Source organism: Onychostruthus taczanowskii, unplaced genomic scaffold, assembly GCF_017590055.1.
Source record: "Onychostruthus taczanowskii isolate IOZ18803 unplaced genomic scaffold, ASM1759005v1 scaffold16, whole genome shotgun sequence".
Taxonomy (NCBI): Eukaryota; Metazoa; Chordata; class Aves; order Passeriformes; family Passeridae; genus Onychostruthus; species Onychostruthus taczanowskii.
Window position 1 is genome coordinate 4612245 of NW_024498795.1, and position 15669 is coordinate 4627913.

At 39.1% G+C, this 15669-nt stretch overlaps 1 protein-coding gene across 1 annotated transcript in view; it reads right to left on the reverse strand.

Moving 5' to 3' along the window:
• Positions 1 to 9649, reverse strand: part of LOC121333140 (centrosomal protein of 192 kDa-like) — a 71664-nt gene extending 62015 nt beyond the window's left edge. Inside the window, exons 1-8 of the mRNA XM_041399218.1 lie at positions 9502 to 9649; positions 7813 to 7863; positions 6636 to 6782; positions 6029 to 6240; positions 5254 to 5352; positions 3764 to 3904; positions 3332 to 3489; positions 2492 to 2642 (exon numbers count right to left, since the gene is read on the reverse strand). Of these exons, the coding sequence (XP_041255152.1) occupies positions 2492 to 2642; positions 3332 to 3489; positions 3764 to 3904; positions 5254 to 5352; positions 6029 to 6240; positions 6636 to 6782; positions 7813 to 7863; positions 9502 to 9612 (1070 nt within the window). The 5' untranslated portion in view covers positions 9613 to 9649. The remainder of the gene's footprint in view (positions 1 to 2491; positions 2643 to 3331; positions 3490 to 3763; positions 3905 to 5253; positions 5353 to 6028; positions 6241 to 6635; positions 6783 to 7812; positions 7864 to 9501) is intronic.
• Positions 9650 to 15669: the final 6020 nt, after the last annotated feature.

Here is a 15669-nt window from a genome sequence, read left to right on the forward strand (position 1 = left end):
CAATTGTCAAAACTGGTTTCTTACTCCTTTAGAACTGACAGTTGCATATATTACAAAGCAGTTACAACCTTGTAATGTTTAGGGAATCTTAATCAAATGCTGAACACTCTGAAATGCAAAACAAATTGGTTCTCAAAACAGTATCAATGAAAGTTATTGTAATGGTCATTTCCCTCCTCCCATCCCAATCGAGGACAAAAATTCTTGGTTTTGATCATGAACTAGCTTTTAATTTTACAAGCTTTCAAAAATACGTTCTGATGGAAGTTTTGGGGTTTGGGTAGGTTGTTTACGTTTTTTTCCAAACAAGATGCCTCTCCAAATATTTTTCTATCTGGCGTTCCATCAGTATCAAACTGTGCAGGCTAGTACAAAAATGCACACAACGTGTTTTAAAAAGGCTTTTTGAACAGTATTTAGTAGTTAGCAGGCTGCTGGTGTCTTGGGAGAGGTCAAACGGCGCTGGGGAAGGGGAAAAAGGAGTTCGTTTTCCATTCCTGTGTGCATGCAACAAGCAGCAAAACACCAAAGTTACTCCAGTTAGCTTGGTATCAGCTCTGCTTTCTGTTAAAAAGGACATAATACAAATGGAGAATGGAAATTGTATCATAAATCTAGACACACAATTACATCAACATAATAATACAGCCCTACCGGTTTATTTCCTAACAATCTACATCACACGTTCTTAAATTAATCTTGAGTACAAATCCAGTTTGGCCATAGTGCTTTTATAACCTTTTCCAGATCTGCCTGTGCTATAGCTGTTTTAAGTGTTCAAACGTATAGACATGAAAAATAGCATGTACAGTCAGAGACAAAACAAGTTATGTGTAGGATACCTATTTAGTCACATGTCAATGCATAAATCTTTATCAGCATGTTAACACTAACACAGAAGAAGTTAGCAACTATACTAACACAACTCAGGCCAATATCACTACAAAAGAAAGCATATAGTAAAGGGTGTATATTTTATTACAAGGCTGAATTCTAGGACAAGACACCGTACGTCCCGAAATTCCACAGGCCCTGACTTAATTCTGGAAATAACATTGTCTTACGAATCAGAGGCAAGAATAATTTATTAGAAACCAAAACGAAACACCTTCCAAAATACAGAGCAATGAAGGGAATAGAAATAATGCTGGAAGTTTCAGTTGCACAATGGCTTAGCACCAAGTTCAGGGACAGGAGGAAAGCCACTAGCAGGGTGGGGATGGTTAGTCTTGGTGGCAGCACAGTCTTAGATAAGGCTGTGAAACCACACCCTGTGCTAAAGAGCTGTAAGACAGCCTGCACTTCCTCACAGGAGCCCAAGCAAATACAGTTACACTGCTCTGGATAAACCACTTCCAAGACAGGGCTGCATTTCATTTGCTACACTGCAAGCAGAACCTGGAACCATGACCAGTATCATTCTGCTGCCCTTTCTTGTAGGGACTGGGCCTCTTACCACCTCTTGTATCCACATTTATCTTGTGAGGAAAATGTGAAACCTGTTCTCTGTTCAACAGGGCTAGGGATCTTGGACTGCCATTCAGGACTGACTGCTGAAAGGTCAAGAGGGGGAAGGCTGTGCTACTCTCCAAAAGCAAACTTTGCCAATAAGCTTTCCAAACTGAAAAAACCCCACATGAGTAGCTGCACATGGAAGGAAAGGGAAACTATCCCAAGGCATTTGAAACAAAGGTGACCACAAAACTTGGAAACTGCTGCTATAGAATCTGGCCACATCTCATCCTTATATAGGACTTCTAATTCTGTGAAGCTGATTGTACACACTGCACCATACGTATGCAAGACTCAGCGTATCCCTACATTTCAGTGTGCACAAATTAAAATGGTTTTTCAGAAGAGGCAGTAAAATTTACCCACTGAACAGCAACTATTACAGAACAAAAACCTAACAAAGATTAAGGCAAATTATTTGCAATATTAATGTCACATGAGTAAAATTTAAAAACGACAAAACTTTTATTCAATTGATGCTACACACCTGCAAAAACCAAGTAAACTAACGCTAACATTTGATTGTTGAAACCGTTGTGTTAGGAAGTAACTTTTCTTCCTTCCCTTCTGCTACATTACCCCAGAGAAAAACAGAATTTGTTTGCTGGCATTTTTGCTCCACTTTTAAACATATATCTAAATCAAAAGGGCAGTTACACACAAATAGGATGAAGCTTCTCCTTTAAAACTATTTCAGAAATGTTGTTTTTAACAACATGAAAGGACTAAAAATGAAAGTAGTTATTTACATTGCTTATTTATACACTGATTCAGCATGACTTACTGTTTTGTTAATTTTCCTCTTAACACTGGAATAACAGACAAACCACAGAGCAAAACCAGAGGAGCTTATAGAAGAACTCATGCAATAAATGACATTGCGCTTTAAAAACACGTAAAACAAATAGGAGAGCTAAATGAAACAAAGATTCAGAGAAAAGACTGCTTACTGAAAATCAGTCTCTACTACTTAACTTACCTGCTGGCAGATGATCCATTTAGTGAATTCTGCAGACTTGTATTGGCTGAACCTAGAGAGGCATTAAAAATTCCCTGCTGAGAACTACCATTCACCGGACTCCCATTACCTTTCAGTATACCAGTACACTTCCAGTTGTCCATGTAATTAGCTGCAAACACAGATACATAGGAACTGTTAGTTTCTCTTCTGAAGCTCAGCTTTCCCTACAAATATGTTTCAACTGTTCCACACCTGTTGTGAATCAGAACTGAACTTCAATACCAATATAAAAATTCCAAACAGCTAAGGATCTGGCCCTTTAGCTGCCTGATATTCTCTGCCTGTCCATAATTTAAAACTCAGTTTCCATTATTACAATACTGAGTGTAAGGTAATTGCCTGCAGGTTTTTGTAGTTGTTGTTGTGGGGGTTTTGGTTTGGTTTTTTTTTGTTTGCTTCATTGATGATCGAGGTCCATGTATTTATTTTCTCTTAAAAATGTAAGCAGAAAAAAGCCATTTGCCTGGACATTGTGACTGAATGTAAATTTGATAGGTTTAGCAGCAGGAAAAGATCTACCTTACTTTTTAAAACAACAACTTTATGTAGCTCTAGTCTGGTGAAACAATTTCAGGGTACAGTGACAACTATTCAGAGCAGCCTAAATCGTGCAAGTATTTCAGCACAGAAAGTTATTTCTGTATTCTGTTTTTCTTAAACGTAAACAGAAATATAGAAAAATACCTATCTTTCACAAATTAAAAATGGACACTCACTCCAAAATTATGTTTTGAGTAAAATTTCTCAAGTATATTCAGCAAACTACAAAGTTAATGTGTTTCAAGTGGATGACCTTACCCTTCCAGAGCCTAACACAGCCATCATCACCAGAGGAGGCAAGCACTGTGCCCGTAATATTCCAGCTCACTCGCCACACCTGGGAGTTGTGATTATCAAACTGTGCCACAATATGAATTTCAAATTTTGTTAATCCTCCTGATGAAGACAATTCTTTCCTGTTTAAGAGAAAAGTGACAGTTCTGCACACAACTGTCCAGAGGTCTGGGCTTGAACATGATGTCAGAGAGAACTACATCTTCCTAATAACAACTGTTATAAGATTAGGTATTCAGACAAAATTATAGACTTGTTCACAATCTTGACACCTTAAAAATCAGGTTACTAAAAACAATCCTACATACATTATTACTTTTGCTTTGCAGAGACAATTTGAATAAGATCGTACAGTATGCATCACACCACACCAATCCACCTTCCTCTTAAGCTCACCTTAGAGGTTTTAGTGTGAAAATTCGTACGTCCTTGGTTGCTACAGCCAAGATGTGGAAGGATCTTCCCAGATTTGGAGCAAACGCAATATCATGTACGGGATCTGTGACTGTCATCAGAGCTTCTGCTTTTGCATATTTCCTGCACAGTGCAAGAAATTAAACTCTAATGCCATGAAAACTGCCAGTGATGCAAATTATATTAACCAGATATAGGGTAAATGGGAAGAAGGTTTAAGTATAAGCAAAAATAAGAATATTTTTAACATAATTTAGGCGATATTTTCAAGCAGATTTCTTCAGAAATTGAATCTGTCAGATGCAGTAGCCACTAAGTACAGTTATGCTCCAGTATTGTGAGTCATACAACAAAGCAGGAATTGCAGTACAAAGAACATTTTTGTCTGCAACCTGAAAAGGAAAATAAAAAGAAATATTCCATTCACAAATCTAAAGGGAATTTGCATCTCAGTAACTTACTAGATTTTCCTTGCTTTTAAGCAGACCACTGTCTGCCTCCTCTGCTGTATGATAAACATATATTCCATTTTCTTAGTAAGTTACAGTAACTTTATTGTTAATGCATGGAGAGCATTGCCTGAAGCTGGGCATAAAATCCACAGAACACTCTGGCTCCTTCCTCTCATCGGTCACTCCCAGTCAAACACAATTTCTCTGTTATCATTTAACTGGAAGTGGTGGTGCACAAACTTACTAGCCTCTTCTGGTTCTGTGAACTCTTGACTGTAGAACCTGAACTTTGACAGACCAAGAGCAATTTACAGTGCTTTCTGTCATTATAATCATGCCTTTAAAATCATTGTAAGGTGACTTTGAACTAAACAGTGCCTGGTGCAACACAATTAAAATTTCAACTGTTAACTCCTTGTGCAAAATTAAACATACAATTTAGTAGACACAGAAACAACAACTCTCCCTTTAAAATGCCAGTAAGAACACTGACATTTCTGCACTGATGGAGTGTGGAGGGATAGAATAGAAGAAAATTAAGATAGTGCAGAAAGTAATCTCACCCCTAAGGAGTTGCAGCTGGGCCAATTATCAAAGATTAGGAACACGCCTCACTTTAACAGCGCACAGCTGTGACCAATAAGAAGAGTGCCATAAAAGAGTGGGTTGGCTGGTTGAGAAGGAACTGGAGTCAGCTGGCTACTGGGTGAGGAAGTGGGAGTCAGTGCTCTGAGGAGCTGCCCACAAGAAGACACCAAGAAAGTATGAAACTTTTGTGATAAGGAGAAACAATATGGAGCTTTTGCCATTTGATGACAACAATAGAGAATAAAACTATCAATATAATTTCTGTTAACATCAGTTACCATTCTGAGGTCTCCCTCTGTTTTACTACCCAACGGATCAGAGACAAAATTAAGGTATTATTTACTACTCCACATCTAATGATAGGAATAAAAGGTCATATATTATAAACAACTTCATGATGCCACAACTGTTATATATTGTTATTTAGCATACCTGGTATTTTCATTATATTCATAAATTTGAACCTTAGCCAGTATATTTGGACTGTTGTCATCACTTCCTACAGCGATCATTGGAGAATGTGCTCGAGAGCTAAAAAGTGAAAACAAATATTGTTATATTTACATATTATATCTATCTATATATATAGTATTCCCCACAGAAAGTACACCCAGCTATTTGTTATATTTCAAGCACATTATCTATGGAGAAAACAAAACAACACCACAAAATACCACGAGGAAAAAATCACATAGAAACAGGAGTTAAATGCTATTCACAATTACCACTGCCTTCACTCTGTGGTTTTGAAAGTCCACCTTATATGCACACTAAGGTGAAATCATTAGACAACCTTATCTAGCAATTCAAAATTATGTTCTCAGAGAGAAGAACTGACTTTTTGTAATAGACTACATCTGCAGTCTAGTATTTGCCTTAAGTTTAATGGGAGAGTCTGCATTCTTCATTCATTTAGTGATTATTTCATTCAGGTTTCAAAGATAAATCACAAAAGCTAAATGTAGATGAATCCTAGTTTTTAAATCAACTTTTATCCTATTCCATGCATTAAAGTGAATTCCTGTATGCCAAGCCTCCAGCACAGACTACTCCTAATGAAGAGAGTAACTGGATCAGCAGGACACAACACTGTGTCCACAGGGAAAGCCATTAAGTGCTTCTGGACAAAAAGAAATTAAAGCAGTTCAGCTTTGAATGCTTTTTCCCTTCCTGTTACAGTCATAAAGCAAATGTTTTAGTAACATACCTTGAAGGATTCCAAGAAATACAACTGCAGCTGAGCTTACATGAGATTTCATGCTGCAGCGACCACTGGCTGAGATTCATCACATCTGGAGCTTCATAGATCCTTACAACTCCATCTGCTGAACAGGTTGCTAACATAAGACCCATGTGCTTGGGAGCGAACTTCACATCTGTAACAGATGTTCTACTGTCTACTAGAGTGGTCCTCTTGACCTGCAAAGCAATTTCCACCAAAATTTATTTCCTAAGGAAGGTTAATCTAAGTCTGACAACACCATTTCATAGGATTGCATACACCTTCCATCAACCCCCCCAACTTTTCTATTGTTTGAAAGATGAGCAAGAACAGCTGGTGTTGTTCCAAATTATCTTTTGTCAGAGAAAAACCCAACTTTAACTCTGCTGTAGGTGGGAATTCATGTCTGCAAGTTGTTTGCCAGGGAACATCTTATTATGAAGCACCAATAATACTGACACAAACTGGCCTGAATGCAGCCAGTTAGCTGTTTTCCTCAATGTTTTGAAAATACTTGTGTTGGAATGTTGCCACAAATGAACAAAACACTGTCAAAATCAGAAACTTTATAGCTACAGAAAAGAAGTCTCACCCAGTGACTCTGGCCTCGGAGTTTATCATTTGACTCTCCCACTATTTCTTCCCATACAGCTGCTGTTCTATCAAAGGAGCAGGAAGCCAGGACCTGCCCAAATTCAGGATGGGCCCATGTCACACGCCACACTGATCCACTATGTGTCTGCAAGATAGCATCAGAACACTGTAGTGAAGCAAACTTACTGCCTTAGGCCAAGGAACCATACATTTTCATGACTTTCTGAAGAAAAGAATTCTAGGAAGTAGTAACACTGCTCCTCTGAAACGTATGTTCTTTTACACAAAGTTACATATCAGCTGTTGCAGGTCTTTATTCCAACCCAGCACTGCAAAGCTGTTGAATCTTAGTGTTTAAAATGCAATTATTACAAGTGTATTTCAAGGCATCATTTATTACTACTTTAAGTTCCCAACTATGATTCTGCCTCGATGCAAAAAGTACAGTTTTGTTCTCAATCAAATTTCAGCCATTACCATGTTCACTTCTAGCTTGCCTGTACTTTTCAAAAGCACTTGCAAAGCATTATTAATCTTCTTTTTAATATAAAGCTCCTCTTTCACACTTAGTCAATATTCCTAGAGAAGGGGAATTCAAAAGGGAATTCCTAGAGAAGGGGAATTCAAAAGGGAATTCCTAGAGAAGGGGAATTCAAAAGCCTCCCTCGCACTGCCATTTTAAGAACAATTCAGAAGCTGAATGCACTAGTTATCCAGATGAAGCAGAGCCTCTATATGACACAGTTCTCAGAAAGATTTTGGAGAACAAAAAGCAGAGGTCAGATGTTGTAACATTTAATAGCCAGACATCTTCCTTTTAACTTCCCCCCCACACATTTATTTTAAAAAGTCTGACTATAAAGGAAATATTGAATTAAAATCTGAGGTACTGTTTTCTACTCCCTTAACACCAGTCACTGATAATGTTTACCAATACTAGTCTGCCAACATAACTAGGTACTAACAAGAGCAGACTGCATGTTAGCATCTGCTTTAAGTTAGAGGCACTAGAGACATTTTATAAAGGCAAAAAAAAAATATTTTACACAAGACATACAGAATCTACATCAAACCAAAAGCATTTCTGCTCTAAAATTCAGGAGAAATGAAGCATGTTTCTCCAAAAACAAAGGAGAAATGATGATTATGTCTGTGTAATTTTTACAAATACAAACCTTCCAGCTGGCAGTGCAATGCCAATCTCCATTTTCACTTTTGTCCCAGACCTATTGAGAAATCAAAATACAATTATACAATATGTAAATAAACCTTACTGACTAGTAATTTAAAGACATTCATATATGTAAAATAAAAATAAACAAAAACCTATGCACCCATCCCCACTAAACATTTTCATCCAGGACACTGTATCTGGTTCAGTACACAATTACACTTTACTCCACCATGAAACTATCCCTATTACAAGTAGGGAGAAGAGGCTGCAAAACCGCCTGCAGAACCCACTATTGTATGACTTTGATCTCTTTTTAACAGTAAATTACACAGAAGAGCAAATATTACAATCCCCAATAGTTCATTCACTTTGTTTCAAGAGCACAGTGTTCTGTTTTTTTCTAGAGCTCCCAGCATCCTCACGCGCTCAGCTCTGGTTGCAAAACCCAAATGCAGATTCCAGCACTCATCCCAAAAGCAGAGTAGGACAGTAAAATATACATCAGAGTAGTCAGGGAACAGATATTGTTCCTTTTTATGAGATTTCTTGATTTTTAACCACATGCAAGTCACTGAACCTTCCCCTCTCTTGATTTCCCATACAACTTTATACTTATGAGTTTTTTACTGAAAAATTATGTAGAAAGTAATGAACACAACCAATTGAAAGACACTACCTGACAATCACTCCTGTTTGTCACTCATTCACTCTAAAGCTGTACTGAAAGTCACCTCAAGTCTGCCACTCTGGCTCTCTAACACAGCCTGGGTCACGTTGTCCCTCTGGTTGGAGGAAAACTTCTGAACAGCCTCATAAAGGATTCAGTTATGACTGCAAAGTAACACTACACTGCCAAAGAACAGTTTCTGTGTTCAGCTTACCTCCTGGCATCTTTTTTAAGAATTGCACACTCTAGGTAGTCAGTCCAAATCTAAGATCCCCATGGCTTTGGCTTATTTTCTGGGGGGACCATTTTATTGTCGTTGGTTATTTGCTTTTTAGTCTGTGGTCAACGAGAAGGGGCTGCTTCCTTGGTTTTAAGCCTAATCTACATATGACACAGCTTTCTACAAAAAAAGGTGACTTTCTCAACCATTTATCTAGATTTAATAACAAACATGTCTGCTCTCTGCAAATTAGTTTTCTTAAATCTGCGTGACTCCTGAATATTTGCCCATCCTATGCATCCATACTATGCACAAAAAAAAGGGAAAAAAGCAATCAACTTTTCGCTTAAGTAAATATAAAATGCTACTTTATTTCCTCTAAAGGAACGTAAAAAATAAGGCTTCTAGCATTCTACACTTTCCCCAGTCTGCCGGGGCACACACGGAACACTCGGGCTTTTTCCGTACTGGCACTTCACCTTCTTCCCATAATAAACACAGATTATCGCCACTTACAATACCTTTTTTCGTAAGCATTCTTTATTAACGCACATTTTCAGCTGAATAAACTCCACCGCAGGCACAGCAGTCGGGAATGTCTTCCCTGCCGCAGCGCTGGGTCGGAAGCGGAGTTCCCGTGTTTACAGCGCACACACGAACACAAACACAACGCGCACCGCGTGCTAAAGCCTCCCGCCCGCACGGCCCGACACCGCCCCGGGAGCTGCCGCGGACCGAGCCCTCGGCTCGCAGCCCGGTAGGCCGCGCACGCCCGGCGCCAGGCCCGGCGGCTCCCCGCTCACCTTGACGCTCTGGTCGCTGGAGCAGGTGGCCATGCGGCGGCCGTGGAAGTCGAAGGACACATCGTGGATGAGGTCGCGGTGATCCGCGGCGATGCTGCGCGCCACGAACATCCCGCCGCGGCCGGCACACGCGCGCGCGCGCACGCCTCGCGCGCCCGTCGCGTGCGCGGGGGGCTGCTCCGCGCGTGCGCACTCCTTCCCACCGCCGGGACAGGCCGGGCAGGGCAGGGCAGGGCGGGGCGGTGCAGGGACGGCACCGGCGCCGGCACCGGCACCGAAGTTCCCCTGCTGCCGCGCCTGACTGCGACATGTACCCTGGCGAAGCCACAGTACGAGAGGACGTAACCCTCAAGCTGCACCAGGGGAGGTTTAGGTTGGACATTAGGAGGAATTTCTTCTCAGGAAAGGTGGTTAGATATTGGAACGGGCTGCCCAGAGCGGTGGTGGAGTCACCGTCCATGGAGGTGTTTGAGGAAGGACTGGACGCGGCACTTGTGACATGCTCTCGATGATCTCGGAGGTCTTTTCCAAGGCAGCTGCTTCTGGGATTCTGCGTGGCTGCTGTGCCGCAGCGCTGCGTGTGCGGCGCCCTTGGAGCGCCGAAATCGCATTCCATAGCGGATCCGAAAAGCTGCGGAGGTCGCTGTGATAACGCAGATAATGAACAAACAGCGCGGCGCTGTGACATGTACTGCATTTGCTTCGTTAATGATTTACTGTATTAATGAGCCCTGTCAGATGTGGATGAAGTTGGTGACCGGCAGTGCAGGCAGGGCGGGAATCCGCGGACAGGTTGAGAAACTCCTATGAGGAAAGGCTAAGAAAACTTGAGATTGTTCAGTCTGGGAAAGAGATGGCTTAGGGGTCACCTAATTGTGGACTTCTAGTACCTGAATGTGAGCCTACAGGAAAGCTGGAGAGATTTTCTACAGGGGTGTGTAGTGAAGGAACGAGGGGGAATGGATTCAAACTGAGAATAGGTTCAGATTAAATATTAGGAATAAAATCTTTGCTGTGAGAGTGGTGAAGCACCAGAACAGGTTGCCCAGGGAAGCTGTAGATTCCCCATCCCTGGAAGTGTTCAAGACCAGGCTGGCTGGGGCTTTGAGCAAGCGGGTCTAGGAAAGATGTCCCTGTCCATGGCAGGTAGTTGGAAGTAGGTGGTCTTTAAGGTCCTTTCCAAGCCAGGCTATCCAATGATTCAAAGTGAGACACGATGGCTGTTGGATAAAATCCAGACTATGAAGCAGAATAGAGCCTGGCATGTGGCAGAAAACACATCACGAGTAACTCAGCTCTGTGCAGGAGCTAGAGACAAGTAATGACTGGTCTGTAGTCAGAAAAAATAAATGTGCAAAATAAATGAACCACAGCAGATGGGAGACTCTTGAGGGCTCAATGCTTTCACCCCTGACCTAGCACCTTTCTAGGAGCTCCTCACTAGAAGAAGCACTTCCTTCCAGCTTGTGTCCTGCAGTATCCTGTCACAGCCTGGGTCGTGCAGCTCACATGCCAATACCTTTTAAACACCATTCATTTGCTGGAGCACTGAGCACAAGACCGTGACAGCATCTTGTTTTTAAGGAATGTTTCATCTGCAAGCTGTGTTATTTGCTGACTGTTCTGAAGATAACTACAATAGTGGACAAATATTAGCAAAGAGAAAATAATTCATGCACTGCATTCCAAATAGCAATTTTGCAGTCAGTAGATTTAAGAAAAAAAGTAATAATGAAATTATCGTGGCAATAGACAACAAAAGCAAATAGATTTGTATTTAACTGGTTTATATTTCAGGTCCAAAACAGTACTGAAGTCATCAGAACACCTCCAGTGCCTTAAAGCCATGATCCAGTTTTCCAATCATCTATTAAGTGAAAAGGGGAAAGGATGAAATTCCCTGATACCAGATATATTCAAATTCTCTGGATTCAAGCCAGATTCAGACCTTTTTAAAAGATTTTTGGTAACTGCAGCTTGAACAGAAAATTAGTTTTGACATTTTCAAAAAGACTTTTGCTTCTCACTATCTCATTTAAAATTTTCATGTTCATGGCAATGAAAAGTCAGTTTCTGTCCACTCAGTGAATGGACTTTGTTCAGAGATGTCCAAATTCCGCACAGAATTGTAAAGAAACTGTTCTGTGCTTGTGAAATATAAACCTGACAGTTTGATATTTAATGCATTTATTTTTACAAACTGCAGACTACGTTCAGTAGGGACTGATGGAGGTGCTGTTACCACGTGCCAGAGGGATCCTTTCACTCTTTCTGCATAACCTGCATAAAAAATATGCAAGTATTTAGCACCCTAATGCATGAGTTTCATTGGTAGGCCTTATATTAAGAGTAGATATGGTGGTACCCAAATGTGATAAGGAATTATAATAGAGAGAGAATAATAGATTAAGGTAAATTACAACAAACTTGGACTTGAAGGTACACCATGGCTTTAAGATGCTAGGATTCAATTATTTTAGTGATACTAGTTAAGGAAAAGTTAACATGTTGAAAAATATATTTTTGCCCAAGTACAGCACATATGATAAAAAATGCTTTCAATTACAGAGGGTCAAAAATGTGGAAGAAACATCACCAGCTGATTTTACATTCTTGTCCAAGTTGGCCAATATTAGTTTTAAAAATATATTTTTTAAATACTACAGAACTAAATCTCAATAGATAACAGCACCTGGAGCTGAAAAGAGAGATTTTCAAGAAAATTGTCAAGAAAATTTAGATATCTAAGCTTTACCTGTTTCTATTAGTGGAGAAATTTAGTTAGCATTTATAAATAAGAGAAAAATTGCAAAGCATTTTTTAAAATGAGAAGTTAAGGAAAGGAAGAGGTTAATATTTTCTCATTTCTGAAGATGAACTGGTAATGCACAATTCCTCTCCTAGAGGGAACCTCACTCTGGGCTCTAGGGCTGTAGTACAAATATCCTTTTTTTCCCCTGCAATCACATGCAAATTTCAGTATTTTCTAAACAATGGCTAAATTTTAGGTAATGCAATAGAAGAAGCAAGCAAACGTGACTGTTTCAGTGCTGTAATGAGAGAGATAGTAAATTTTTCATGCTATCCTTATATGTAAGAAAAACAAAAAAAGGCAAAAAAAACCCCCAAGCAAATAGTGGTAATGCATGTATTTAGATTGCTAAGGAGGAGTATTTTTATTTTTTTAAAATCTTTCAGCATAATTAGAGACATGTACTTTGAAACTTCAGTTATTGCTTCATTCAAACAGCTGGAGAGACAGTGCCTAATAAAAACATTACAGCTGACTTGTACGTTCTCTAGTCTGTGACAGTGTATCTAAATGGTCGATTTTTTTTAGCTATTTGGGGAAATGTCTTTTACTGTAAACCACTGACTATGTTTATAAAAAACTGCTTTTTTTTTTTCAGAACAATTGTTTCCAGTCAGTGATTCAGCTGTCAAAACCAAATTCTTTTGCAATTTTAGTAATGTAATGGTTTTGTTGAGACTTGAGTACATTTCAACTAGTGAATGAGTATCTTTCACCTGCTCAAATTGAGTTTATTTCTTCAGCCAGTAATATTGGTATAGTTGGAGCAGGGCAAAATGGTCAGATTTACAAATAATTAGCCTCAATCATTTTCATTTGAACAGTATATAAATATATATTTCATTTATTATTTCAATATATATTTCATTTAAACCATATATAACAGTATATACATGTAAATGTATCACAAAGGCACATTATGACCTAAAATGTTTGTTTTCTCTGACAAAACACAAAAACTGTACACTTCAAGTCAAGATTAGGCTTTATTTCTGACATTTTAGTTTGGTAAAAGCAAAAAAAAGTAAGCAAAAAAAAAAAAAAAAGGAAAATTAAACCCAAATAGCTATTTTTTTTTTTAATACATGTACACATACACAAATATTTGTCCATTTTTAAATACAACAGCCCCTGACCTCATTCCCTAGATTCAAAGTTAGGTCAGTTTAGATTTATTTAGAAACTGGGTCCAAAATCATCCCTTACTTTAAAAAAATCCAGGAAACATGGATGATTGTCATCCCAGAATCTTCGTTTACTGTGGTGTCTGGTTTTAGTCAGTGCCCAGGAATGAGATAAATACATTTACCTCATGTAGACAATTGTATCTGGTGTTTTCAGTTAGTAGAAAGACTGACACAGAATGAAGGTTCAATAGAGGAAACATTTCATAGTGAAACAGCAGGATTAGCAAAGGGATGAGAGGACAAGATACAGCCTTTGTGAAGGCAAGCAGTCATTAAATAGCCAATTAGGATGGAAGGCATGGAGTCTACTGAAGAGGCATTCACATTTTCTGGGAAATGAAACAACACTTGTTTAAATTCTTTTAAATTGCCAGAGTATCTCTTGCATTAAAAGTAAAACAGAATTTGTTGAATAAGATCAAACCTCTCTGGACTTCTTCAGGAAGATTTCAAATGTTACCAAAAAATTGGCTATAAAAGCTAACATGCTACATCAAAAGAGGGCTTTTCCAATGATGTAACATGAACACAAATTATCTTGGACCACAGAAGTCTTGACATCTGGGGTAGTATGGTAAATCAGATGGAAATAGTATGAACATGTGAGCGCCTTCCTTTGCTTCCCACCTAGGTCTAATATAAACTTTTGTTATGAATTAATACTTCAATTTATTTTTATCTTCATCTAGGTGAAATTAATAACAAGTTCAAGACTACTGCCAAGTGAGACATTCCCCTTTGAATGGTATAACAAATCCAGAAAGAGAGACACTTAGTGCTGCGAAGTTGCAGCAGCTCCCTGCTGCATTTCCAGAGTATCCAGAGAGTTGTGAAGCTGGTGCACAAAGGGACAGTCCCCACTGCACAGCAGTGTTTGGCAGCTACCATGGCCAGGTCAGGGGGGCACAGGCATCTGCTGCTGATGGTAACCAGAACACTTCCTGCCACATAGCAAGATAATGGGAAGCATGCTGGAACTCAGGGAAACCACAGGAAATTTGCAGGTTCCAGTTAGCTGAGGAGTGAATCGGGATTCAGCTACCAGCTAACCTTGGAGACTTCCTCTTACAGCTGAATAGTAAGGAAAGGCATTCTGTTTGTGCTGATGGTGTGCATGAGGTGCATGAGTTGTATTTTAACATTACTATTTGCATAATGATGTACAGAGGAAGATCACACAACTCTGACAATGCTGGTACATATTTTTTAGCATTTTGATTCTGTATTATACCTTGATTAAATTAAATTGAACCACAGCACAGAAGAAGAAGTAAAAGCATCTATAATAAGGTTAGTTTTTCACTTTTGACACAGTAGGCCAATTTTGTTCTCAATTTGACTTTATAAAACTGCATAACTTAATTTATTTCTGCTGGAAGTCCAGTGTAAGTGTATTAGCATTGGTAGACATATTCTCATTCAAAATTACTTTAACTGGCATTGCTTTGAATTTAAAAAAAAAATACAGTCAGTACTTTTCTCCCTTTTGGCTACCTTCTTCAAGTAAAAGCTGCTTTTGCCTGTAGAGAGACATCTTATAAAATGCAAAGACCGACAAAAAAGAAAGTAAATAATGAACTGTACTCATTAAGAATGTTTGTATCAGCATGGGATAGAGGGTGAGGAAGCCTGATTAAAATGGCTACCACTGTTACATGTTTCAGTCATGTCTGCACTAGAAGCTGGTCTGTTACAGGCACTCAAGGATTATCACGCCCACAGCAAACAGCTTTCAGCAGAGTTAAAGGTTCCATTCCTGACAACCTTTTAAAAATATTATTTTTGGCAAGGAAGACCTGCCTGATCCTGTGAAATCCACACAGTTTTTTGTACCATGTTTTCCTTAACATGGTACAATCCTTAAAAACTGGATTCACAACAATTAATAATAATTCACAGAGAGTAAAATAATATATATTATTATATGCCCTGGATTAAGGCAATGTAGAAATATAAACTGGTGTTATTGAGCAATTAGATTAGGGGGAATAAATCTGGTAAGCCCAGTCATTTAGGAGTTTGCTTTGCTTTGAGAATCTGAGGTTTAAAACTTGAAAAGAGACTGAAAATATTAGCAAGTGGTCTTGTATGTGTAACAAAAGTGTCATACAAACTGGAAATCTAAAGATGGATGTTTCAGAGGAAAGCATAATCATAGCAGTGTGTGCA